General features: G+C 36.8%; 1 protein-coding gene across 1 annotated transcript in view; it reads right to left on the reverse strand.

Moving 5' to 3' along the window:
- LOC137258076 (paramyosin-like) overlaps window positions 1-25,969 on the reverse strand; it is a 258,586-nt gene that overhangs the window by 139,654 nt on the left and 92,963 nt on the right. The window contains exon 4 of the mRNA XM_067795629.1: window positions 4,326-4,420. Within this exon, the coding sequence (XP_067651730.1) occupies window positions 4,326-4,420 (95 nt within the window). The remainder of the gene's footprint in view (window positions 1-4,325; window positions 4,421-25,969) is intronic.

Consider the following 25,969-nt stretch of genomic DNA (forward strand, 5'->3'; position numbering starts at 1 on the left):
ATCCATACCCTTACATCACTACTTTTTTCTGGTGTACTTCCATCATTTGCATGTGTAAGTGTGTCAGTGTGTGTGTGGAGTGGGAGGAAGTTGTAGATGGGGAAGTCTATTTGGAGACTCCTTGAGGCAGGAGATCACCTCCACTGGGTGTCCTATCATGGAATAATAATTCATACAAAAATTCATTTATAACCATGACAGGCATTATACATTAGGATTCAGATATTAGGAAAATATACATATAGAATATTTATTCCATCATGATCAGTAGCAGCTTAGAGAAAGACACCAGCTTAAAGCAAAAACTTATTTCATAGATCTACAATTCCACGAGGGTTTAAATTACAACTGCATTGTTTAAAGATGTTTGTACATAACTCTTAGCCTGAGTTATTCAAAATGCCACTGTTAGACAAGCCATTCATAAAGACAAAAGCTGAGTCTAGCCAGTTTAATGAGCTTCTTTGAAGAAAACATATCATCAGTACAACACTATGCAGACATTTCAAATTAGGGTCATATAGCCATGGCCCAGTGAAGCGCATCTTTTGTAATCCAAGCAATGATAATTGACACATCAAAATAGGCTTGTTTAGATCTAGCCAAGCATACAGTAAATGTGCCAGTGGGATTAATGCCACTTAAGATTGGATTAAGAGCACTCCCCTGCCTGGTTATTCCAGTAGGTCGCACCCCACTCTGTATATTCAGTATTTCATTGGCTATTATAGGGCACACCCATTTTGTATCTTTCAACGAGCCATAATCTTTTTACTGTTTCAAGTTAAGATAAATAAGTCACCAATTCCAGATTTAGCAGAAGGGCGTAGACTCCCAACTCAGACCAGCTCTAGCCCTCAGTCCAGAGGATTGAACCGACTCTCTGTGGCCACCCTTGTTATTTTATTTCTGTTAAGAAAATTGTATTTAGCTTCTTGTGACATCAGACTCTTTGCTGAGTTAATTCCCCCAAGCAGAACAGCTGCCTGGACCCGAGAAACTTATCATTAATAGTCCCCACAACTGTACTACTCCAACAAATAAAAAGTAGTCCAACACACAGAAAACTAGTCCACCATGATTTTTCAGTAGGCACTGGAGTTGAAAAGGATCATTTTAAGGCTCTAGAGGCATGAAGCACCTCCACATGCTTTTCTCTCTACTGCTATACTACTAACTGTAAAAAAAATTCCAATGCCATTCACATCATATATTTTCTGGTTCTACCTGTGTACCTGTTCTCATGTGCAAAACATAAGCACAGCATGTGACTATAAAAACCCAAATGAATCTCACAATTTCATCCATGACCTTTGCAAATACTGTACATGAAAATGGGATGTCTCAACGTTGCCCATCGAAATCAGGCAATTGGATGATTGCAAGCTGGCGAATCAGAGTGAGATGGCAAGGATCTTCAACGTTCATTCCAGCACAATAACTTGATTGTTTGACAAAATCAATCCCACAAACTTGACACATGACCGTCCAAGATCAGGAAGACCTAGAGTCACCATACCTGCCCAAGATCGGTACATGTGGGTAACCAACCTATGTGACTGCCATCATACCACCCAGGACACAACACAAGAACAGTTTGAAGCCCAAAGAGTGTCCGATCATACAATCAGGAACCATCTCCAAGAAGTAGGAATATGTGCCAACTGTCCAAAAGTTGCCCCCTCCTTGATACAACTGACAAGTGAGATGGTGTAACATGGTGCTGCCATGGAACCTGGCAAACTGGGTGCGCATATGGTTTAGCATTGATTCCCATTATCTCCTCAGGCGACGTGATGGTAGAGGTGACACCATGAACGTTTTGCTCCTAACTGCATCAGACAGGTGGACAGATTCAGTGGCAGGACTGTTACAGTGTGGGGAAGGGTCTCACATACCCGCAGATCGGAACTTGTGCTTGTCCAAGGCAATCTGACGGCCAATGGATACATCAATGGCAGATCCTCCAATAGGACAACACCAGGTCCCACACAGCAGGTGCCACCGAACTTCCTGGCCAATAACAACAACAATACCCTCCCTGGCCCTCCAGATCCCCAGACCTCAATATAATCGAACACCTTTGGGATCAGATTGGGTACGAGTACGTCAACATCGTAATCCACCACAGAATCTTCAACAGTTGTTCCACATGCTGCATAAGGAATGGAGAGGGATTCCAAAACGAAACATCTAACGACTGATTTGATCTGTACCCAGGAGGTGTCAGGCAGCAGTAGCAGTTGGAGGTCCTCATACGAGGTACTGACTTCAACATCACCTGGTGGACAGCAGTAATGACTGTGGAGAAGATAGCAATGCATTGCTACACAAAATTTCATTCATTTATCTTTGTTTTCCGCACACATTATTGAATAAAATATTATTTTTCATCACAAAATATCATTAGACATTTTTCAAACTGAGTGGCAACCATATCCAGTGAACGAATAAATGAATGAATGAATGAATGAATGAATGAATGAATGTATGAATGAAAAACAATGTGAGTGAACAAATAAAAATCCACATAAAACACAAATATTCGACCTGGAGTATATGCACATAAGGCTTTCTGATGACATCCTAATCATAAGCCAATATTTTCGAAAACTGACATCTTTGAATACAGACAAAAATGCTATTTTCACGGACTGTTAACTCACTGCTGACAGTATTGTATAGCATACTCCATCTGTATCACCTAGAAACGATGGTACGGAAAATAGCATTGAAAACTGTCGGGTACAAACCTTTTCCAGGTAAAAGTTCAAAAGGTACAGGCGAATGTCCCCTTTCATGATTTGGTAAGCTGTGTTCTGATTGGTTTGTCTCAGAGGTTACCTGATGTGACCTCCTACTAGGCTTTGTCAGACTCAGTAGAGGAGTGTAACAAATTATACGGAGGCTAATTATGCCAATTTTACAGTCGTCTTAATGTTACACCTGTTCCACTAACCAATCTTAAGACGATCATAGCTGGTCCTCATCTTACGATCTTGATAATTCTGAAAAGTTGCTGATGAACCTTGAGTCAGTTGGGATGTTTTCGAAAATACACTTACATGGACACAGACATGCACTTACCGCCATATTGGATAGTCTTTACAAAAGCACTTTTCACAATGGCCAGTATTGAGACACCTATTACATCACATATATTTCATAGTCAGCTGCGACAAATGCATCACTGATCATGAATTCCCCATACATCTGAGAATCAAATTACAAACAGTCTTTTCACCAATACTAACCATCTAGATAAAACAAAAAATATATTGGGCATGAAAACGAATGCTGTGCTCGAAAGACTGTTCTTGTTTGAATTGTAAACAAAGAAAAATTCAAATTTTACACTACATAGCATTCACTGAAAGTTTCTGACCTCCAGTCTTCTATTCATTGTTTCAAAAGGCTCAATACCTTTGGAATATGCATGGAAAGAGTATCGTAGAAAGATATAGGAAATTAAAAATAGATACAATGAAATGATTTGATAATTCAAAAGAAACTGTCTCAGTTTCTGAGCAGCGTGACATGACAAATGTTGACAATCATGCAGAACGACAATGGTAATTATTATTATTTCTGGCTTCAATTCTCACAATGAAAACGATAAAAACAAATAACAATACAGAGATAGTCAAATTCATTTTGATTTCTTACATTCATATTTATGTACAAATGATCCATGAATCAAGGGAAGAGTCCTTGCAAAATCCTGTTTACTCTTGTCAGTGAAGCTGCCATTTTGTAAGAAATTGGTCATGGGTAGTGATGTCATATGTCAACATTATTGTACATAGTAAACTCAATCGCCCTATCCTTCCGATATCAGTTTCACGATTATTTCAAAATGATTATGTTATTGCGTACATTTTTTCATGAAACTAATTTCAGTATCTACATTGAGCCTTGTTCAGTATCATATAATTCATGGATATAGGGCATGTGCTTTCATTCTTTGAAAGTTTTTGATTGTTTGAATAATATTTACATAGAAAACAGACACATTTAGTGTAGTTTATACTAATTCTTCTTCACATACAATAAGGAAAGTCGCCATTTTTTTTTCTCCACAATTGATTTCAGTGATCCTAAGTTGGTCATAAGCAATTTAGACTTTGGATCTTAACTTTATGATTGACTTGGGTAAGATTGGTTTGTGGTGGAATGGTATGCTGATCATAATGTCAAGATAGGATTGGGATTTTAGGGATTTACTACTGGCTTAGGGCCAAGATCAGTCAGTTGAATAGGACCCAGAACAACGAGATACAAAGCAAAAAATGAAGTCATGACCCCTTCACAATAACACTACTCACAAACTGTTTATAGAAATCCATGTTTTGATTGTCAAGTCTCTGCTTTGCTAGACCAAGCTCTTCCTCTTTCTTCTCCTTCTCCTCCCTCATCTCATCTGAAACACAGACATCATTGTTACCGAACTAAGTAAACTAGTGTACAACAGAAACTTGACAGCTCAAACAATTCAATTGTTGAAAGACAGATACCATACCATGTCATGCCATGCCATGCCAGGGCGAAAATTTCTGGGTTAATATTTTTCATGTGATGCCTTGGGGCAAAATATCATTTTGTCATGGTGATGTGAGATCATGAACAATGCTTTGGTGTCAAATTTCTTCTATGACATTGCATTTTTTATTACTTGCCCATGGAAGATACTGCAGTGTAATATTATTTTGGCAACATTACACTAATGAAATACCACCAGACCCATGATGTCATAACGGTTTACTGTTGTGATGTCACAATGGTAATGACACTGTTGCAATGGTACTAGGCCTTGCATGACACATGAAATACCATTTTATTAGACTCGTGAAAGATTTAGTATTTTCCGCAATTTGACAATTTTGGTGATAAATAGAATATTATGTTAGTGCCCATGTCATACTATGTTTACAGTACTCATGCCTAAACATGATATATATACACAAATATGATACATGTATGATACCTAGATGGATATTAAAGCTCTCATGAAAACATGCACTTGAGGGGTGACTTCAAGAGGAAATTTTAACGACAATAATAATTTTGTTGTTTTTTGTTCACCCATAGCAGTTTCACTTCATGTATGAGCACTGAGCTGCAACATGTGACTTGATATCTCTGTAGAACAATTAATTTAAAACTTAAACCTCTTGTCAGCTATGACAGGGTTTACTACAGAATGTGTAAATCTCTTAATTTGACATAAAGTCAGGTGTAGAAAGTTGTAAACAATCAGGTACCCCTAGAGTCATGTCAAAATCAAAACCAGGTAGGAAACACAAACTGGGAAGCTTTGATAAGGTGTCATGAGAGATGTAGTTTATAAACTAAATGAACTGATGTGTTTCATAATACACCTGAGATCAAAGATACAATAAATGTCTCGAAAACAACACTTATTGTAGCTGTGGTAGAAATGAGTTTTAGTTGTGTTTAGAGGAAAGTACTCAATCCTGTTCATGAGTAGTATATATAGTGATGGTTCTATTACTTCCTCCTCTAATGCTTATTTTTTTGGAAATAAGGCTTCCTGAAGGATGAGCGTCTTTGTATTCATGCTTTAGGAATGTGGAGACACCATTTGTTGTCCTGGTTTGGTTCACCAGCCTAGACCCTACAGGTCAGATGCAACCCACAAAACAAACGTACCAAAAACACATTTATCACTTATTCATGCCATATATCCATTTAAACCAATGATGCTGACATCGTCAACTCCAACGCAAAAATAATTCTGTTAGAACTTTCTAACAAGTGCGCTATCTGGAATTTTTTTTGCATTTTATGATGGGGTGCTGCTGCCTCTGATACAACGGATTTCATATGGATTGCTTCGAATGGTCCTTTATAAAGATGTCTTGTTCTCCAGCCGTGCCACACCTTATCTTGGTAATGTGTTTGGCTACCAGTTGTGACATGGCACCCATGAATTCCCGACCTGGATCGACTTGTCATTATGTACCCAGGGTCACTATGACCTAGCAGAGGGAGTAGTTAGTGTATACTACTTTCCTAAAGGCTTGTCTTTTTTGTATGACCCAAAAGGTCACATGCATAGCATATGACCAACTTTGGTCAGTGTACTTGGTTTAATATTCATGAATGAGATAGTATTATATCAACTAATGATGAATACAGAAAAGAATATGACATGTTTTTTCATGTTGTTGATATGAGATTTCAAAACATACGATTTGTACATTTGTCTTTAAGAATCATTCCAAATTGGTTTTCATCATTTTGTAATAATAGATCATGGATCATCAAATCAATTTGTTGTACTTTGTTTACAGTAATTTGTAAACCAAAAGTTACTGTGTTCTGTAATGTGATTGGTTGAAAAACATGATTAAATGGTATTAGATTCCCGGAAACTGAAAGACTATTCACCGCGTATTGACACGTAAACAATTGTTTTGTTGTGTCATCAACAGTGGTGACGTCATTCAAATCGTATTGTGACGTAAAGTTAGAATGACGTCACAAATGAGCGACTCCAGATGCTACCATGAGAACCAGCTGAAACGGCCAGCTGATGACACTTCACTGCTGTGTCCGTATTCGATGTAAACAAGTGCAGACACTAAAGCCCCTTTGGTTTACTTTGGTGTTTACAATGTCGATAAACATCGGGATAAACATAAACAACAGGAATGCATTTGGAACGGACAGCGTCAGCCGGAGGTTTCAAATGAAATATTCCCGTGCTTCAAATACTCAATAACACCAGGAAATTGGCCAACACATGATGTTTATCTCCTAATTACATAAATTCAGGTTATCTATCATAACTGAGTCTGAACATATTTCTGAATATATCTACAGTAGAACATGGATATAGCGAACACGGATATAGCGAACACGGATATAGCGAACAAACGGATATAGCGAACAAATTTAAAAGTCCCGTCAATGGTCCCTTTATCATATTATTAAAATTACACATGAATAACGAACTCATGAGTAGCGAATTAACAGTTATAGCGAACTGATATCCTGACCCCAAGCCCAATAAACGACGTGAGTACCGAACTCACTCAGTGTCCTGCTCAGTGTCAACTCAGCGACTTAGCGGTATACATCAACCTTGTGGGCGGTGAATCAACATTGTTTAACCTCGTTGGCGGTGAATCAACATTGTATAACCTCGTTGGCGGTGAATCAACATTGTTTGATAGTCATTAATTTATTAACAAAAGAAACACATTGTGTTTAAAAGCTTGACTGATACACAGATCTTCAGTTCGCTCTGTCGCACCTGCTCCCAACTCGGACAGTGAAGATGATGAACCTCATCCGAAGCCATCATTTGCTGAGGCCAATGCAGCATTAGAGACACTGCGTCATCTGCTTGTGTGTGAAGGATCAGACAACTCTACTTTTGACTCTCTAGCAAATGTATGTGCAGCAGTCAACAAAATGAAATCGGCAGGACGTGGCGTACAGAGCAAAATTGTGGACTATGTTAAACGCAGTTAAGTGTTATATTGTTGAAATTGTTGTGATTGTTAAACATGTTCTAGATAATGTATTTGAACAATGAAGTCAGAATTTTAATGTCAATGTACAAGAATAAAAATATGTAGCCCATGTATATACGTGTCTCTTCATCTCTATAAGCCAATATGGCGGTTTGACAAAAGTGTTGATATCTCCAAGAAATCTAAGCAGGGAAGACCAGAAGATATTGAAAGGACAGCAGTTTTTTATTCTGTAGTGGAGCTCCTTGAGGAAAATTATGATGAACAGATTTCAATAACTGATTTGGTTAATCACATGGAGGATATTTTGAAGGGAACAGATGTTGAAGCATACAGCCATCCTTACATGAAGAAGCGATTGCTAGTACATTTTGGAGACCGAATTATCATAACTGATGTCATTGGAAAACATAATGTTGTAACATTTACGAGTATGGCCTCATCCATTCTCCATGATTTCTATCAGCAACCCAGAAAGAAAGACACTGCCTCAGAAAAGCGTCAGATTATTCAAACAGCAGCCAAGCTCATAAAGCAGGACATTAAGTCAGTAGAGGTCAATAATGATAGACACCCTTCATGTGATGAAATGGCATAATTAGAAGCAAATCTGGAATTTGTCCCAGAATTGTTGTGATGTTTCCTGAAAGAACTGATTCCAAGAAAATAAGTTGATATCAAGATAGCTTCTTTGGGACAATCAATAATGCAATGTTGCAGGCCAAGAGTTCTCACAGCCCCACTTCAGATTGGACTTGCTGTGCAAATGCCTCATCAGTTTGGTTCCAGAATTCTTGTGGATTCTCTCAATACCCATGGTTTCTGCAGTTCTTATGATGAGGTGAAAAGGTTTGAGAGAAGTGCAGCTGTCAGTAAGGGAACTGACATCCCAGGAATATGTCCAGGAAGCTTTGGAAATGTTATTCAGTATGTTGCAGACAATGTGGACCACAACACCTGTACTCTAGATGGATCAAACACATTTCATGGTATGGGCATCATTGCAGCGGTCACACCAGGAACAAAGACAAGTATGCCTATTTTGAAGACAAATGCAAAAGCAAAAGATCTGTCGCAGCTTGGATGAATCAAAATCTTTCACTATAAACCCACAGGTACTAGTCTTGGAATTCTTCACTATGAGCCATTAGAAGAATTATCAGAGGTGGATACTACAGCAAATATTGATCTTCTATGGAAATCATCATGGCTGCTGAGACATCAAGTTAGACTATCATATTCAGGAATGATGCAAACAGTTCATCGTGGACAGTTTCCTGGTAAGTCATCAGTAGTATTCCTTCCTATGATTGACATGGATCCAACAAGCATGTCCTGCATATTTTCCATCTTGAAGTTTGTCTGCAAACAAGCAAGAAAATACACTGTGACACCAATGTTGACATTTGACCAACCTCTTTGGTGGAAGGCACATCTCATAGTTATCAATGAACCAAGGGACAGTGACTTTAATTCTCTTGTCTTACGACTAGGAGGTTTTCATATGGAAATGAGCTTTCTTGGTAGTATTGGGCATCTAGTGGCTGGATCAGGACTCCAAGAACTGTTTGAAACAGTATATGCAACAAATTCAGTTGGGCATATGCTTAGTGGAAAAGCAGCTGCTAGAGCTGTTAGAGCTCATATCCTGGTTGACACAGCCTTGAATGCCCTCTTGGTTGCCAGGGCGTTTGAGGTGCCCCTCCCTTGCTCGCACAGCCGTGAGGAATTATCTGTAGATGTGACTGTTAGTCATGAAGATGAAGACATTACTGAAGCTGTTTCACTGTATGATGGACTCATGGGTGGAAAATTGACTCCAGAAGATGTTTCTTCCAAACAGTGCTTTGGCAGAATATGTAATGGAAGCTGTAAAAAGTGAAATAAAGGTTTCACGAACAGGGGCTCTATGGCTCATGTACATGGATCTAATTGACATCCTTCAGAAGTTTATCAAAGCTGAGAGGACAGGAAACTGGAAACTCCATCTTTCTGCAGTTTATCAGATGCTTCCATATTTAGCAGCTTCAGGACATAACATGTATGCCAAGAGTGCACACATCTATTTACAAAATATGTGTAGGCTACCTGATGATCACCCTGATGTTTACATCAACTTCATAAATGGCTACCATGTACTTCGTAGAAGTGAGAGATATTGGGCAAGACTTTCAACTGATCTTATAAATGAACAAGTCTTGATGAGAAGCTTGAAGTCAAGAGGTAGCTTGACAAGAGGCAGAGGAATGACTGAAATGCAGCGTTCTCTCTGGCTCCTCTCAATGCCAGCAAGTGCAGAAATGAGAAATTCCATGCAAGAACTCACAAGTGTATCCTTTGCAACTGACTACAACCACAAGGATGCAAGAACTACCATACTAGCAAGAGATTCAGAAGACATTCTTTAAAGATTGCAGTACCTAGAAGACAGAAACCCTTTCTCTCAAGATTCCACTCTGAGGAGTATTGCTACTGGCATGACATCAGGGACTTCTGTGAATGTTGACAAGGCAAAAGAAGTTGGGAATTGCATTTTGAAAAAGATGACAGGAAACAGTGTAGGAGATTTCAGCTTCAGAAAGAAAGACCAAGCCATTACACTTGCCTCACAGTCATTACTGAAGATTGATGGTTCAACAGTGGTGAAACAGTTCAAGTGGATCCACAACTGTTGTTTCAACGCCTAATTGCTGCAGCAAACTGTTCAGGAGGTATTAGTAGATGTATCCAGATATGAAATGTGTAGCCACCCACCTGCCCTCTTTGATTCTCATGCTCTAATGAGGCAATCTAACAAATCAGTTCTTGCAGATTCCATGTGGTCACTGTTGCCTTCATCTCAAATATCCCTTCCTGAAAATGTCCACTATGTCCTGGATGGTGGTTCTCTTCTACATCGAGTTCCATGGTCCTGTGGTATGACATATGAAGAGATTCTGGCTTTGTATGTTGACTATGTGAAGGTTAAGTACAACATGGCAGTAATTGTCTTTGATGGCTATGGAGAAGAGATGACAACAAAAGACACTGCCCATCAAAGACGTCCAAGGGCGTAACATCACCAGCAGTCAAATTCTGTAAGGACATGAAACTGACAATGAAATGAGACCATTTCTTCACTAACTGTCAAAACAAGCAGACGTTCATACGTCTCTTACGTGAGTCACTAGCGGAAAATGGATTCATAACTCACCAAGCAAATTCGGATGCAGATCTCCTCATTGTTTAGAAGGCTATAGAAGGATCAGAACAGGGACCAACAGTTCTCATCGGGGAAGACACAGATCTTCTTGTTCTCCTATGCTATTATGCTGATGCAAAGTCACAGCTATTCTGTAAGTCAGATGTAAATCAAGGGAAGCAAAAGGAACAGAGAATCTGGGATATACCGAAAACAAAAGCTATCCTTGGCTCTCATGTATGTGAGAACATACTGTTTGTTCATGCCCGACTTGGGTGTGACACGACATCCCAGCTATACGCACTCGGCAAAGGACTTGCCTTGAAGACCATTGGTAAATGTTCTCATTTTCTGTCTCAGGCGCTCATTTTTCATGATCTAGAATCTTCACATGGTGATGTAGCAAAGGCAGGAGAAGAAGCTCTGGTGTGCCTGTATGGAGGAAACCCTGGGGTAAACCTAGACCAACTCAGGTACAGGAAATTCTGTGAAAATGTGTCCAGCCCCAGTCATTACCCCCTACTCAAAATGGTGCTTAGTTCCACAGCTACAAAGTGTTCTATCAGATTCAAGAATGGGCAGGCAGATCAACTGACATGAACCCTGCAGACTGGGATTGGAAAATCTGCCAAGGCAGGTTAACACCTATTCAGACAAATATGCCAGCAGCCCTTGGTGGTGTTTATTTTGACTTCTCAAATGTGGGAAAATGCTTATGCGATACACTAAGAACTTGCAAACTGTTGGTAACTTTTAAATGAAGGTAACATTACACTGATTTCCCAAAGCAAAAACCTGATTTAGGTTTATGTAGGCCAAGGGCCTGGGTTCAGTCCCCAGCGTGGGTTTTGCGTGTAGCGTCCATAATCCTTTAATCTCCCCACCGCAGGGTTGCGGCGTGGAACTAAAACTCTTTCCCTTCCTAGTTCTTATTTTAACCATGGGGGAGGCAGAGCCCTCTAACTATCTAAGGCTCATGGCAACCATAGATTTTTCTTTGTTCTTATTTTATCTATCCTTCGTTATAAAAAAATCAAAAACACTTTCACTTGGATGCAGAAACACCATTTCGGTTCAGTCAAGCAATGACCACTTAAGATTAGTCAACCATGGATACAAGTAACAATATTAGCAAAGTTTCAGCCAACTGCAGGGGCCTAGCCGAAAAAGGTAAACGTAAAGAAGTCATGAATTTATACAGAAAAAAGAAATTCGTCTATTATATGTTTACAAGACATACACATTTCCGCAGAGTGCGAGAACACAATGAGAAATGAGTGGGGATTAGATTGTGTCATTGCTCCATATAAGTCAAATTCAAGAGGTGTAGCCATTCTTCTAAACAATAACTTCGAATATAAAATACACAATATAGCTGAAAACGAAAACGGAAATTACATAATTTTAGATGTAACTGTTGATGGCCTAAGACTAACCCTTACAAATCTGTATGGACCTAACTCTGATAGTCCTTTTTATATATCTTTATTTGACAAGATTGTAAACATGGGAAACGATTCAATTGTAGTATGCAGAGATTGGAATCTAGTTCTGGACACCTCCATAGATCTTGAAAACTATAAACACATCAATAACCCACAGAGTCATAAGACTGTCTTGAACCAAATTGAAAACTTAAACTTAATAGATGCTTGGAGAGTACAAAATCCCAAAATAAAAAAGTATACATGGTGGAAAAAGAATCCTCGCCAACAAGCTAGATTAGATTTCTTCATAGTATCCGAAGACCTCTTTAACATAAATTGTAATATACACATTATACCTGGTTATAAAAGTGACCATTCTGCCGTAACTCTATCTTTATCTACACAAAATAGTAAGGAAAAGGGTCGCGGTTATTGGAAGTTTAACACATCATTGTTGAGACGAGAGGAGTATATAACTCTAGTAACCGACTTACTTAATGAAACCAAACGTGAATACTCAGACCCTACGTATTCAAATGATGAATTAAACGAAATTAAAGATGAACACTTATGTTTAACTATAACTGACACTCTATTTCTGGAGACATTTTTAATGAAAGTTAGAGGAAAATCCATTTCATATTCTTCATATCTTAAGAAAAGTGGAACTACAAGACAAAAAGAACTAGAGGAGAACATATGTCAAATAGAAAATGAAATAAGAAGCAACTACCAAAACGTTAACGAAACGATTCTTGCTGATTTATCCAAAAGTAAAAATGAATTGGAAAAACTAAAAGAAGAAGAAATGAAAGGAATTCAAATTAGAAATAGAATCCAGTGGTATGAAGAAGGGGATAAACCTACAAGTTATTTTTGTCATTTAGAAAATAGGAACTTTACAAACAAACAAACTCTCTCATTATTGATAATGGTGAAGAAATAGCAGACGGACAAAAAGTAATAGCAGAACAAAAACGGTTTTATGAAAATCTGTATAAATCAAATCGTGATATAGACGACGACATTAAAGCTGTATTCGAAACTATTACCACTCCATCTCTAACTAAAGAGCAGTCAAACGAGTTAGAGTGTGACATTAGTCTTGAAGAACTTTTGTATGCTATTAAATCAATGAAAAATAACAAAAGTCCAGGTTTAGATGGATTCCCCATTGAATTCTTTAAATTTTTCTGGAAACATCTCAAAATTTGGATCCACCGATATCTAACAGAAACTTTCAACCATAATTCTAGGACTATCACAATGAATAGAGGTGTAATTACATGTATTCCTAAACCAGGCAAAGATAGAAGGTTTTTGAAGAATTGGCGACCCATATCCCTCTTAAATGCATTGTATAAAGTTATAAGTACTTGTATAACAAACAGGATTAAAAAATCATTGAATGTTCTCATAGACGAAAATCAAACTGGATTCATTCCTGGAAGATGTATTTCGGAAAATATCAGACTTCTCTATGACATTTTGTTTGAAACTAAAAGGCAAAACATAAAAGGTTTACTCATTTTAATCGATTTTGAAAAAGCGTTCGACACCGTGTCAAAAACATTCATTAAGATGGTCCTGGATAAGTTCGGGATTGGACGCAACATTCAAAAATGGGTTAACATACTGATTTCTAATGCATCTTCGTGTATGATACAAAATGGTCATTTATCAGAGTTTTTCGATAACGAAAGAGGATGTAGACAGGGTGATCCCATATCTCCATATTTATTCTTATTGGTAGCAGAAATACTAGGAATAATGATCAGAAACAACAACAAAATAAAAGGAATTGTGTTAAACGACATCGAACATACTATTGGTCAATACGCAGACGATACTGAATTGTTTTTGGACGGATCTGAAAGTTCTCTTAATGAAGCTATGAAAACTTTGCTCTCTTTTTATAAAATGTCAGGTTTGAAAATAAATATAGACAAAACGAAAGCAGTATGGATAGGTGCAATGGCAGGTAGTTTTATCTCACAACTATAAGCTAGATTGGCATAACGGGAACTTTGACGTACTGGGAATCAAATTAAATGCCCATTTAGAAAACCCATGGGTAATCAATACAAAGAAGAGACTTGAAAATATAAAAAGAATTTTATGTAAGACGTAATTTAACGTTGATTGGAAAAATAACCGTCGTAAAAACTTTAGCTTTATCCACGATGGTCCACATCTTCTCATCTCTCCCTAATCCCCCCAAAACATTTATCACTGAATTAAACAGATTGTTCTTCAAGTTTATATGGAATGACAAAACTGACAAAATAAAACGAACTAATTTAGTGAGAACGTACGAAGAAGGTGGCCTTAGAATGGTCGATGTAAAACCTTTGTCGACTCGTTAAAACTTTCATGCTTGAAGTGATATATCTCTAATTCTAAGAACTATGATCTTGCTGGTTTCCCTTTGCAATCTTCTTCTCCTAGGAGCCAATATTTCTACACACTATAAAGTCAAAAATCCATTTTGGAAAGACTCTCTTGATGCTTGGCATAGATATGTTAAAAGATATGCGTGTAATAATAACGACATTAACGAAATACTCATGCAACCACTATGGCTAAATCACCAGTGTAACCAGTCAAGCTTGATCATTCATAACTGGATTAAATGTGGAGTAGTTTATATTAAAGATATTTGTAATGACCACGGTTTTCTAACTTTTGCAGAACTTAAAAGAAATTCTGGCATCAAGGGTGCTTGACTTTAATCATGTTATCCTTAGTATACCCAAACAATGGAAAGACGTGATACGAACAAAAAACAATTTGAATATACTGAAGATATCTATGTGTTCTCCTTGGAACGATTTGATCAAACCTAGTAAAGCCTTAAGGACATTTTACGATAATCTCATATCTGACTATAACATCCCGAACGTGTGTCTCAAATGGAACGGGGAACTTAGTGAGTCGCTGAATTGGAAAAGCATACTTTCACAGTATAGACAATCCACGAAAGACACGAAACTTTTAGATTTTCAATATAAGTTTTGATACAGAGCAATTTACACTAAGCGAGAGCTACTAAGAATGAACTTGGTAGACAATGACCTATGCACATCATGTGGCTCAGCTTGCGAGCACATTTCCCATATATAACTTGAATGCCCAATCGTCAAAATTTTCTGGGCTGAATCTATTAACAATTTTACAACCCAGTTTTTTGGCAAAACGTACGAAACTTCCAACCACGATATTTTATTCTGTTGCAGTGGAAACCATTTACTCAACCACATGATTCTATTAGCAAAGCGCCACATTTTCGTTATGAATATAAGAGGACACAAACCCAGCTTCACTATCTACAGAGCATTATTAAAAGAGGTACGAGGTTTATGAGACAGAGAAATTTATCAATAAGAAAAACGTCAACATGAAACACTTTTATAGAAAATGGAATGTCATTGCTGCAATCGTGGAACTAGAAAAGAGCCTCTTGTATTTGCTGTATCATCTCTGTATCAATTATAGAGTTCAATCCAGATATTTCCAATATGAAACATATTGTACTGTCTGCCTTTCTACTATGCGATCTGTTACATTATATTATACTCATAAATCCCATTGAACTGCTCCTCAGTTACTCTAAGTGATTAGATGCAACTGCAAAACAAAGTGTACGTCCATGAGATGTTCTTGCAGGAAACATGGTCTTGACTGTTCCACTGCATGTGCCGAATGCAGGGGTGTCAGTTGTGCCAATTCAAGTGTAACTGATCAGGAAGATGGAGACTAACATATTTGTAAGTTGACTGAAAGCTCCAAATCCAAGATTGTGTGATGAGTCTTCAATGAAATGGTGACAGATTCAGTTTAAGCAGTGGAATTATTTACTACTGTTTTCAAATAGCCTAGCATCTTTAGAACTGATTGATTCATGTAAACAACAGCAACAACATGAAATTATTTAACTTGTCCCACTATGGCACATCTCTGATTATCTGATCTGATTAATCACATGTTGGAAACATGTTTATTTCGTAGGTTTTAGCAGGTAATCTCATTAACATTTTAATAAGTAAGCTTAATAGATAACAATTGTTACACAAATCACATGCTGAGGAATATTTACAATGGTCTTTTCCATAAGTTTTGTCTGTGAATGATGCCAATTAATCAAAAATCAATTAAAAGTTAAAACATAAGCTTTATAATGATGTGTTATGACCTATACTGCATTCAATAGAACAATTTTCATACTTTTTTAAAATGTTGGTTAATTACTTACTTAATTAAGTCAAATTACAGTATTTTCCCCCCAATGGATTTACTAAGACTTTTAGTATGATGTTTACTAATGTTGTCTGTGTACAAAACATTTGGATATATTTCTGTTGCAATTTGTTTAGGGTCAAACTCTCATTCTCCTGGCCTATGAATGTGGACAGAAGCTTTTGATACTCGTGAGACTTTTAAAATACAATATTGGATGGATTTTCGTGAATAGTGAACTACTGATATAACGAACTAATTTCAGTGGTCCCTTGTAGTTTACTGTACTTGTTGTTAGTTTTGCCATAACGTTTTGATACCATAGAAATACCAATATCTCGAAAACATCAGCCAGCAACAACATATCCGTTTTCAAATATAAATCGTGGTAATCGCCTAGATTCTTATAACCGTGTTTTTTCCATACGTTTTTCACGTGTTCATAATCGTCTTGTGTGATAGACCTGTCTGAAAGCATGTTATAGAAGCGGTCAGTGGGAGGTAACTTTGTCTCATTAAACTAAGACCAGTCATCCATATAACCATATGAGTAGATACCCTTAGTTTCCTCTTCTGTGTAATGATTACTTATAGCTTAGTCATTCAGGTTATTAGCCTTGACCGAGCTGTCTAGATAGAGATGACAACAGAAATCAAGTGTGAATCATACCCGCTAAAATTGTGAAACACCACAGGGATATGAATAAGTTTAGGATTCATTCTTAACTTCAAGTTACATTCATAGTGAGCTGCACTTCTGTATTTACCAGTAATGTGACAGTGATCTTAAACTGATACACCATTCAGAGGTTTACAGCACATATGACAATGTGTGCTTTTGTTGTGGGCTTTCCGATCTGCTTGTGTCATATGCATTGGTGTTTTGTTGTACAAGTTTTTTTTAATCCTCTCAATGCTGCCGTCAAACCCACTCGACAGGAGTGCAGGATAATGACATCTCCAAATAAAACTTGCAATAATTATTCAACGAGTCAGATTTACGTGTCATATGAATTATGTATGGTGTGTACTAATTCTCACCTTTTTAAATGAATAATGTTCAATACGTTTATATACCTTAAAACGAAACGCCCGCGAAATATAAATGAGATCGCCGAATTTCTCGGCATGCAGTCGAAAATAACGGCCATTGTTGACTTCCAGTGAACCACGTCGTGTGGTACCCAGACTAATATTTTCTTCATAATGAAATATTTTTTGATAGTTTAATCAATATTTTATATTTTTATATAAATATTTTTAGCGATTTTGTTTTGATTTTGTGTGATAAACATTCCAACATTCACAAAGTTGACAGCCATAGATGACCCGAAAGGGCGTGGCCAAACTCGCGGTCTTTCTAAGTGACACGATACGAAGGATGTTTGAAACTATGCGTTCATAAGCAGAATCTGAACACATATACATTGAAAGAAAACGACTCAATACCTATATAATGCAGATCATGAAACAATATCACAATATTTGTAATTGTACCCACCCTTGAGGAAACCGGAAGCACGTACACGGCATGGCACTCGTGGAAGTAAAATATGAACGAGTTGGAAAACGACCATTGATACATTTTCTAAACTGATTCAAATTCCCATAAGATCCATACTATACACCAGAATTACCTTTCAGTCATCCTCAGTTATTTACTGTTAGTTGTGTTCAATAGCAGTTGTCATTTGTTGCTTGTGTTGTAGTATTTCTCCTCAAGTTAGCCGTCGATGTGTTGATCTTTAGTTTAGCAAATCCGAAGTCGATGATTTTCACGGTATTATTTTTTTCAAAGAATGTTCTGACACGGGGGGACTTATCAATTGTCAGTGTGTCGTAACAATAACATTATATTGTTCTGTGTATATCGTCACAAGAAGTACAATTTTGATGATTGAAGACGTCATGAAAAAAATCATTTTTCCTTTTGCAGAAACGAACGAATCCAGAGCTAGTGTGAGAATGTAACGTACAGTAAATGTATTTCATAATAATTAATTACTGCTTAGAAAACAACTGTCATCGTCTTTGTGAGTCAGTATTTAATTTAGACATTAAAACAGCTAAACATCACATCTTTCGTACACGAATTTGGAGCAAAATCGAAATTATCTTGTTACTCCAAACAGCTGAGCTTTCAGTGTTAATTCTACCTAGTATAATGCAGGTAATGTTTCAGATCAAATTGTTTGACGTGTGTGCATATTTGTATAAAAAAATCATGTCATGTGGCTCAGTCTGTGGCTCCATACAGCTTTTAGATATTGCACTAGTGCAATCTGAACTGCTAAATGTACCTCATGTTTATGGCCATACTTTTTACCTACTTGCAGTGTCTATGTTCATGTTTTACTGTTAAAACAGACTTCATCTGGGAAACAGACTGATGATCCAAATTCTTGGAGGAGTGATTACACTGATAGTGATTGAAAGACAGACTCATTTTTTTCTTGTGATGAAATTTCATGAAGTAATATAAAATTATCATACCAGACCTAGAATAATTTTGTTGTAGTGATGTTTTGAATATGGAATATCAAAACTACAAGTGACAGATAATTAAGTGTTGAGCAGGAGGTGCAACCTGTGTTAGTCTGTGGTATCAAGGTAATCATGTGGTGGCATCAGGGACAAGTAGATATCTTTTTTCCTAATACTGAGCTCTGCAGTGAGTGTTTTTTGTTGTCCAGTTTGGAGCTATTCATTATGATTTCAATTTAGATTTTTTTCCTTCCCATATTTATATGGCAAAGACATATATATCAAATGCTTCCAGATCTTAAACCATTAAGACTGCTCAAGTCCTTGGCATTTTGTTATTCAAAGAAGACTGGTCTTGATGTTTCTTGTTTTATGATGGTTTAGGCTATTGAACACTAAATAATTTTAGTATATCACCATCAGACACTTCAGCAAACAGAAACAATCCTTGAAATTTCAATAGACTCATTTCATATTGTGACATTGCTCCTATACCCAGGAAAAGACAATAAGGTAGAATAATATATACTTACAGAATATGAAGCCTGTTTACTTTCACCAGAGACAATATAACTTATTATGCGTATATGGTTTCTTTTTTTTATCAAATGATAACATTTTCTGATAAATATACTGTTTCTGCAAGAACATAAATGACATTAGTCATGTATGATTCAAAATAATTCAGTAAACAAAGTGGTACTGTTGAAAACAAAAAAAATTCATCACCCATTTGTATTTGATTTACATTTTGGCACGATATTATAAAGAAATAAAATACACAAAATAACATGTAACATCTATCCATATATTTTATGGCATACATGTAGTTGTATTAAAGAGTTGTGTAAAATTGTCAGTTTTCAACGCTACTGAGAGACATTAATTTAAATTTGGTTATTTACACGTTGCTAATGCATTGACAGACTTTAAGTGTCTTTGACCTTGTCTATTTTGGAGAGAAAAATAATTGTCATATTATTAATATCAATTAACCTATGAAAATATATGAAAAGATTTAAAGTTGTAACCAGTTATGAAACATAAGGCATTGACAAATCTATCATAAATATTCAACAAGAACGTTAATTTATTGCATAAAATTATGAATGTAATTCAACTTGTTCTGAATTTTTTCAATCGTAATATGAACGCAATATTTATCAAATCATCTCCGATTTCATGTGAAACTATAACTGAAAATATATTTTAGTTTATAAAACATGTATACTGCAGTTCCTACTACAGTAAGTCGTCACAAAAAAAAAGCATGAATGTTATTTTGAAACACAAATGCCACGCCCATGTGCGCGCACCTGTTGTTGAGAATGATGTTTGTAAACGTTTTTGTTTCGGACCATGTAAAAAAATGAATATGCTGGGATCAACATGCATCACACTTATATCTTTGCTATCTTTATATTCAGTGGACAATAAAGTAATGTGCCTAATATGAACAAAAATTCAAATAAAGATACTGAAAAACTTGCATCTGCAGTGTTGATCGACTACTGTTTCCGGGTCACGGGAGCATACAAGGTCAAACTGGTTCGACTATGTGCGAATTATATAGTGAAAAATACACCAAGAAAATTCTATGAGCTCTGATTAATCATTTTAAACAGTTATTTGTGCTAAAGTTGGGTTTGCCAGACGAAATATCTCCAACTATTCTGTTGATATTCAATAATGAATGAATTTCATCAGGCAATCCCTGTCTGTGACATCACATCCGGTGACCTTTGCATTTACAAGAAAACAAGTGAAATTTCACGATCTTAATTTTCGTCTGTCTCTCGTCATACTAAACGGAAAATGATACATGGAACACTTGTAGAATGAGAAATTCTCCCTCTTTCGCCAGGTCTTACACAGAAGCGTTCTGTAATCTTTCTTCTGACCAAAAAAGCTATATTTGATGTAGGAGTTGGACGAAGCGCGCCATGTTTGTTTTTCGTACGTGTAACACGATCTAACACCGTCTTTTTGCGGGTTTGTGCAAAACTTATTGAACAATAACACTTGAAATTTGCACTCATGAATGTTTATAAATCATGTATTTTATTCTGCTATTTTCATGACATGACACGTTTGAACAAACGTAATAGTGCCATTTCAATAAGACCTGTCATGACATCGAAAATATGATTTGTTTATTTTTTTTCAGAATTAATTTTTAATTTGTCGTCGTGCGGATATCTGCTGATACAAATATACGAAATTAAAGTCAGATCCTTATGAAATATCAGCAGGGCTAGAGTGCAGTTTACCGGGCGAGCGACCCGGGACTGCTGAGCGCTCGCTAATGAGCGCGCTATAGTGATGTAGAGCTACTGAACTGTCTCACTTTACCGCGCTGATGTATCCTTAGGGTTAGGGACCCCCCTTCTAGATCCTTAGGGTTAGGGACCCCCCTTCTAGATCCTTAGGGTTAGGGACCCCCGCTTCTAGATCCTTAGGGTTAGGGACCCCCCCTTCTAGATCCTTAGGGTTAGGGACACCCCCCTTCTAGATCCTTAGGGTTAGGGATCCCCCCTTCTAGATCCTTAGGGTTAGGGACCCCCCTTCTAGATCTTTAGGGTTAGGGACCCCCCTTCTAGATCCTTAGGGTTAGTGAGTAAAGGTTAGGGTTGGCAAACCTTAGATGCGATTATATCCATATATCCATCCACGAATCGAAAGTCAAACGATAAACGTCATCGTATATCATAGCTTCGCTGGATTGGCTGCACAACATCTTGAAAACAATGCCTAGGTGTGGCCTCTCGCTTTGATGAATGGGTAGGCGGGGCCTAGCTCTGCGCATGCGCAGTAAATGAAAACAAACCATAATAGTTTGTTTTCATTCACTGCGCATGCGCAGAGCTAGTGGGGTAATGACCCGTTAAACGAGCACTAACTAACTGTGATCGCACCGGTGGTCCCGAGGTAGCGTGTCCGCTAATTAGTCTAATTAGAATCCCACGACCCCTGCTGAGAGCGTTCGAGCCCCGCCAGCACAGCGAAAAAAATCGGAAAAAGCGCGCCCGGTAAAGTGCACTACTCCCATCAGCAGTAAGAATATTGAAATCGGTTTGCGATAATTGGACAATCTGTGCAGCTCCTAATATAAAATGCATCCGGCTGTCAATCGAGCAGTTCAGTTAAATTCAATAAAATTTACTTTATTTATGTTTGTCTTGTAATTAATATCTGTACGTTTGAAATTGTCTGGATATTTTTTTATAATAATGTTTATTTTTGTATCTAGTATTAATGAGCTGATTATTTTTTCAGTTGTTCCTTGTTTAATGCCACACCGACTGTTTGAAATCACCCACCCTCTTATCAGCGCCTTATGCTGAAATTAATTCAACAGGCTAAAGGTTAATCTTTTTCACTTCATGTTGTGAACACTTTAGAAATTCTTCAGCCACATCTGAGCCTCTATATATAACAAGAGGGTTAGTTTGATCATCACAACGAACAACCACATGCCCAAACCCACGTGCATCGTGCTCTTGTACTTTTTGTGTGAAACTTTTATCAGTGGATTGAGCTATAGTATCAATTGGTTTAACGACAGCTTCAAAGTCGGCGTAGATAATATATGGTACTAGCATTTGATGTTTGGAATTGATAAATTTCAAGATATTGTTTTCTTCTCTCGGCATATCTATTTGTCTCCCCTACACCTAGGCAATCATCCCTGTGCGAATTGAGCAGATCAGACCTAGAAAACCTGTGAAGGCACCTTTCACAAAAGTATTTCTTTTCCCTGTGTTTCGATTGATTTTACAACAGTTACCTAAAATTTCTATAAAATTCTATTAATTCTTTTAATTAATTCTTTTCTTAAAATCCTCAGACAGGGGTAAGTATGATCCACCTCTCAATGGTAAATAATTTGCTATATCTAGGTAGACCATGTTAATCTTGTCAACAACCCAACCCGATCCCATATTTGAGTAATGTTCGAGAGTTTCTTGTATTTTTTCTAATGATCTGTCTGTAGAAAAGTTGATAGCGTCTGGTTGCATTGTAACTTCTTGATTACCTCTAAAGTAAACATGGGTGTATTCAGTTATTTCATTTGCCTGTTGCTTCTCTAGTGTCATCTTTAACGTGAGTTGAAATTTAATTAGGAGATAAACATACTGTGTTGGAAAATCAGAGGTATATAACAAAATTATAATAGCTCTAAATTTCATTTAAAACCGAGCACATAGCACAGTAGGCATGAATTGTAATTCTATAGGTTTTTGTTCAATTATCTCAGGTTTCCTCACACGAGAATAACCTCGCATCCCACGTTCATGAGCTTGCTTTGTAAGCTCTTTTACAGTAGGTGTTTTTTGATACCATAAACCTGATAAATCTAGTTACTCATTTTTCTTCAATTGAGAATAACCTCAAAGACAACGTTCACGTACTTGCTTTTTCAATTCATGTACTGTAATCATGTTACACACACAGTGTTACTACTGTATGTGAAACAATTCTCTAAAAGTATGTAATAGATATAGGATTGTGTAATCTCAGAATATACCATTAAAGTAAGATTACAGCTCTTGGTCCTGTGTAGCTCAGTCGGTTGAGGTGCGGGCTTATCGTGTACAGCTGCGCAGCTGTGCATTGTGAGTTTGTATCCCGCCAGTAGTAAAAACAATGGGTGTACAGGACCAGTCTATGTAAGGCATGAAATAAAAATTATATTAAATCACAAAGATTGATGAATTTATCAGTTAATCCTCTCAATGCAACTGTCGAACCCATTCGACAGGAGTGCAGGATAATGACATCTCCAAATAAAACTTGCAGTAATTTTTCAAAGAGTCAGATTTTTGTGTCATATGAATTATGTATGGAAGTACTAATTCTTAGCTTTATAAATATATAATCTTCAATATGTTTACAGTGTCCACTAATAGTGTCTGACCCTCTGACAAATCTGGCAGATTTGCCAATGGTCAGATGGAAGTCCCCAACCTGCTGGCCCCAGTGTCTGACTGAATATATCACAATGACTTTGTCTGAAGTTGTTATTTGTGGCATGTGACACTTGTTCACTGTTTATAAATTTATGTTTAGAATGTTTGTCATTAAATATTGTTAATATGTTCAATGCCAATTATGAGAACTGTTAAATCTGAAATGTGTGCTTAATTTTATTCTGTGGGTCCTGTGAATTTTCAGTGGGTCAGACAGACATCTGAAACTTACAGGACCCAATGTCCTGTTACTTTGAAACACCATTCGTAAACACTGAGTTTAAAACGAAATGGCTACAAATTAAAAATGTGATCGCCAAATTTCTTGGCACGCAGTTGAAAATAACGGCCATTGTTGACTTCAAGCACACCACATCGAGTGGTACTCAGTCTAGTATTTTCTTCATAATGAAATATTTTTTGATAGTTTAATCAATATTTTTTGTTCTTCAACAAAGAGAAAGCTCATAAGTTTCCCATTTTCTAAAAATTAGTAACTTTCCTCTTAAATAATTATAAACAAAACCAATCTCGATGTTACATCATCGATTGGACGAACAGGAACGATCATGGCAACGGCGGTAAACAAACAACTCCACATGCATCGTGATGCCGAAGAAAATGTGCTGTCCTTCTGACATATCCAACTATTTTACCTGGAATTAATTACATGGTGTGAATAGGTAAATGTTATGGTCTCTGTACAGAAACTACCATATTTAGTGAGTTTATTTTGATTTTGTTTGATAAACCTTCCAACATTCACAATGTTGACAGCTGTGGGTGACCTGAAAGGGCATGGCCAACCTTGCGTTTTTTCTAAGTGACAAGACATGAAGGATGTTTGAAACTACGCATTCCTAAGCAGAATCTGAACTCATATACATTGAAAGAAAACGACTCAATACCTATATAATGAAGATCAGGAAACAATATAACATTTGTAATTGTACCAACCCTTGAGGAAACCGGAAGAGCTGAGTTGGAAAACGACCATTGATACATTTTCTAAACTGATTCAAATTCCCATAAGATCCATACTATACACCAGAATTATCTTTCAGTCATCCTCAATTATTTACTGTTAGTTGTGTTCAATAGCAGTTGTCATTTGTTGCTTGTGTTGTAGTATTTTTCCTCAAGTTAGCCGTCGATGTGTTGATCTTTAGTTTAGCAAATCTGAAGTCAATAATTTTCGCGGTCTATTTTTTTTTTAAAATGTTCTGACACGGGGAGACTTATAAATTGTCAGTGTGTTGTAACAATAACATTATACTGTTCTGTGTATAACGTCACAAGAAGTACAATTTTGATGATTAAAGATGTCATGAATGAAATATTTTTTCCTTTCACAGAAACAAACGAAACCAGAGCTAGTGTGAGAATGTAACGTAAATGGATTTCATAAAAATTAATTACTGCTTAGAAAACAACTGTCATCATCTTTTGAATAAGTATTTATTTTAGACATTACAACAGCTAAACATCACATCTTTTGTTCACGAATTTGGAGCAAAATTGAAATTATTCTGTTACTCCAAACAGCAGAGCTTTCGGAGTTAATTCTACCTAGTATAATGCAGGTAATGTTTCAGATCAAATTGTTTGACTTGTGTGCATATTTGTATTAAAAAAATCATGTCATGTGGCTCAGTCCGTGGCTCTATACAGCTTTTAGATATTGCACCAGTGCAACCTGAACTGCAAAATGTACCTCATATTTATGGCCATACTTTTTACCTACTTGTTCATATTTTACTGTTAAAACAGACTTCATCTGGGAAACAGACTGATGATCCAAACTCTTGGAGCAATGATAACACTGACAGTGATTGAAATACAGACTCATTTTTTTCTTGTGATGAAATTTCATAAAGTAATGTGAAATTATCATACCAGATCTAGAATAATTTTGTTGTAATGATGTTTTGGATATGGAATATCAAAACTACAAGTGACAGATAATTAATTGTTGAGCAGGAGGTGCAACCTGTGTTAGTCTGTGGCATCAAGGTAATCATGTAAGGTGGCACCAGGGACAAGTAGATTTCTTTTTTCCTAATACTGAGCTCTGCAGTGAGTGGTTTTTGTTGTCCAGTTTGGAGCTATTTCATTAAGATTTCAATTTGGATTTTTTTCACTGCCATATGTTATATGGCAAAGACATAT

The sequence above is a fragment of the Haliotis asinina genome, chromosome 12 (genome assembly GCF_037392515.1).
Source record: "Haliotis asinina isolate JCU_RB_2024 chromosome 12, JCU_Hal_asi_v2, whole genome shotgun sequence".
Taxonomy (NCBI): Eukaryota; Metazoa; Mollusca; class Gastropoda; order Lepetellida; family Haliotidae; genus Haliotis; species Haliotis asinina.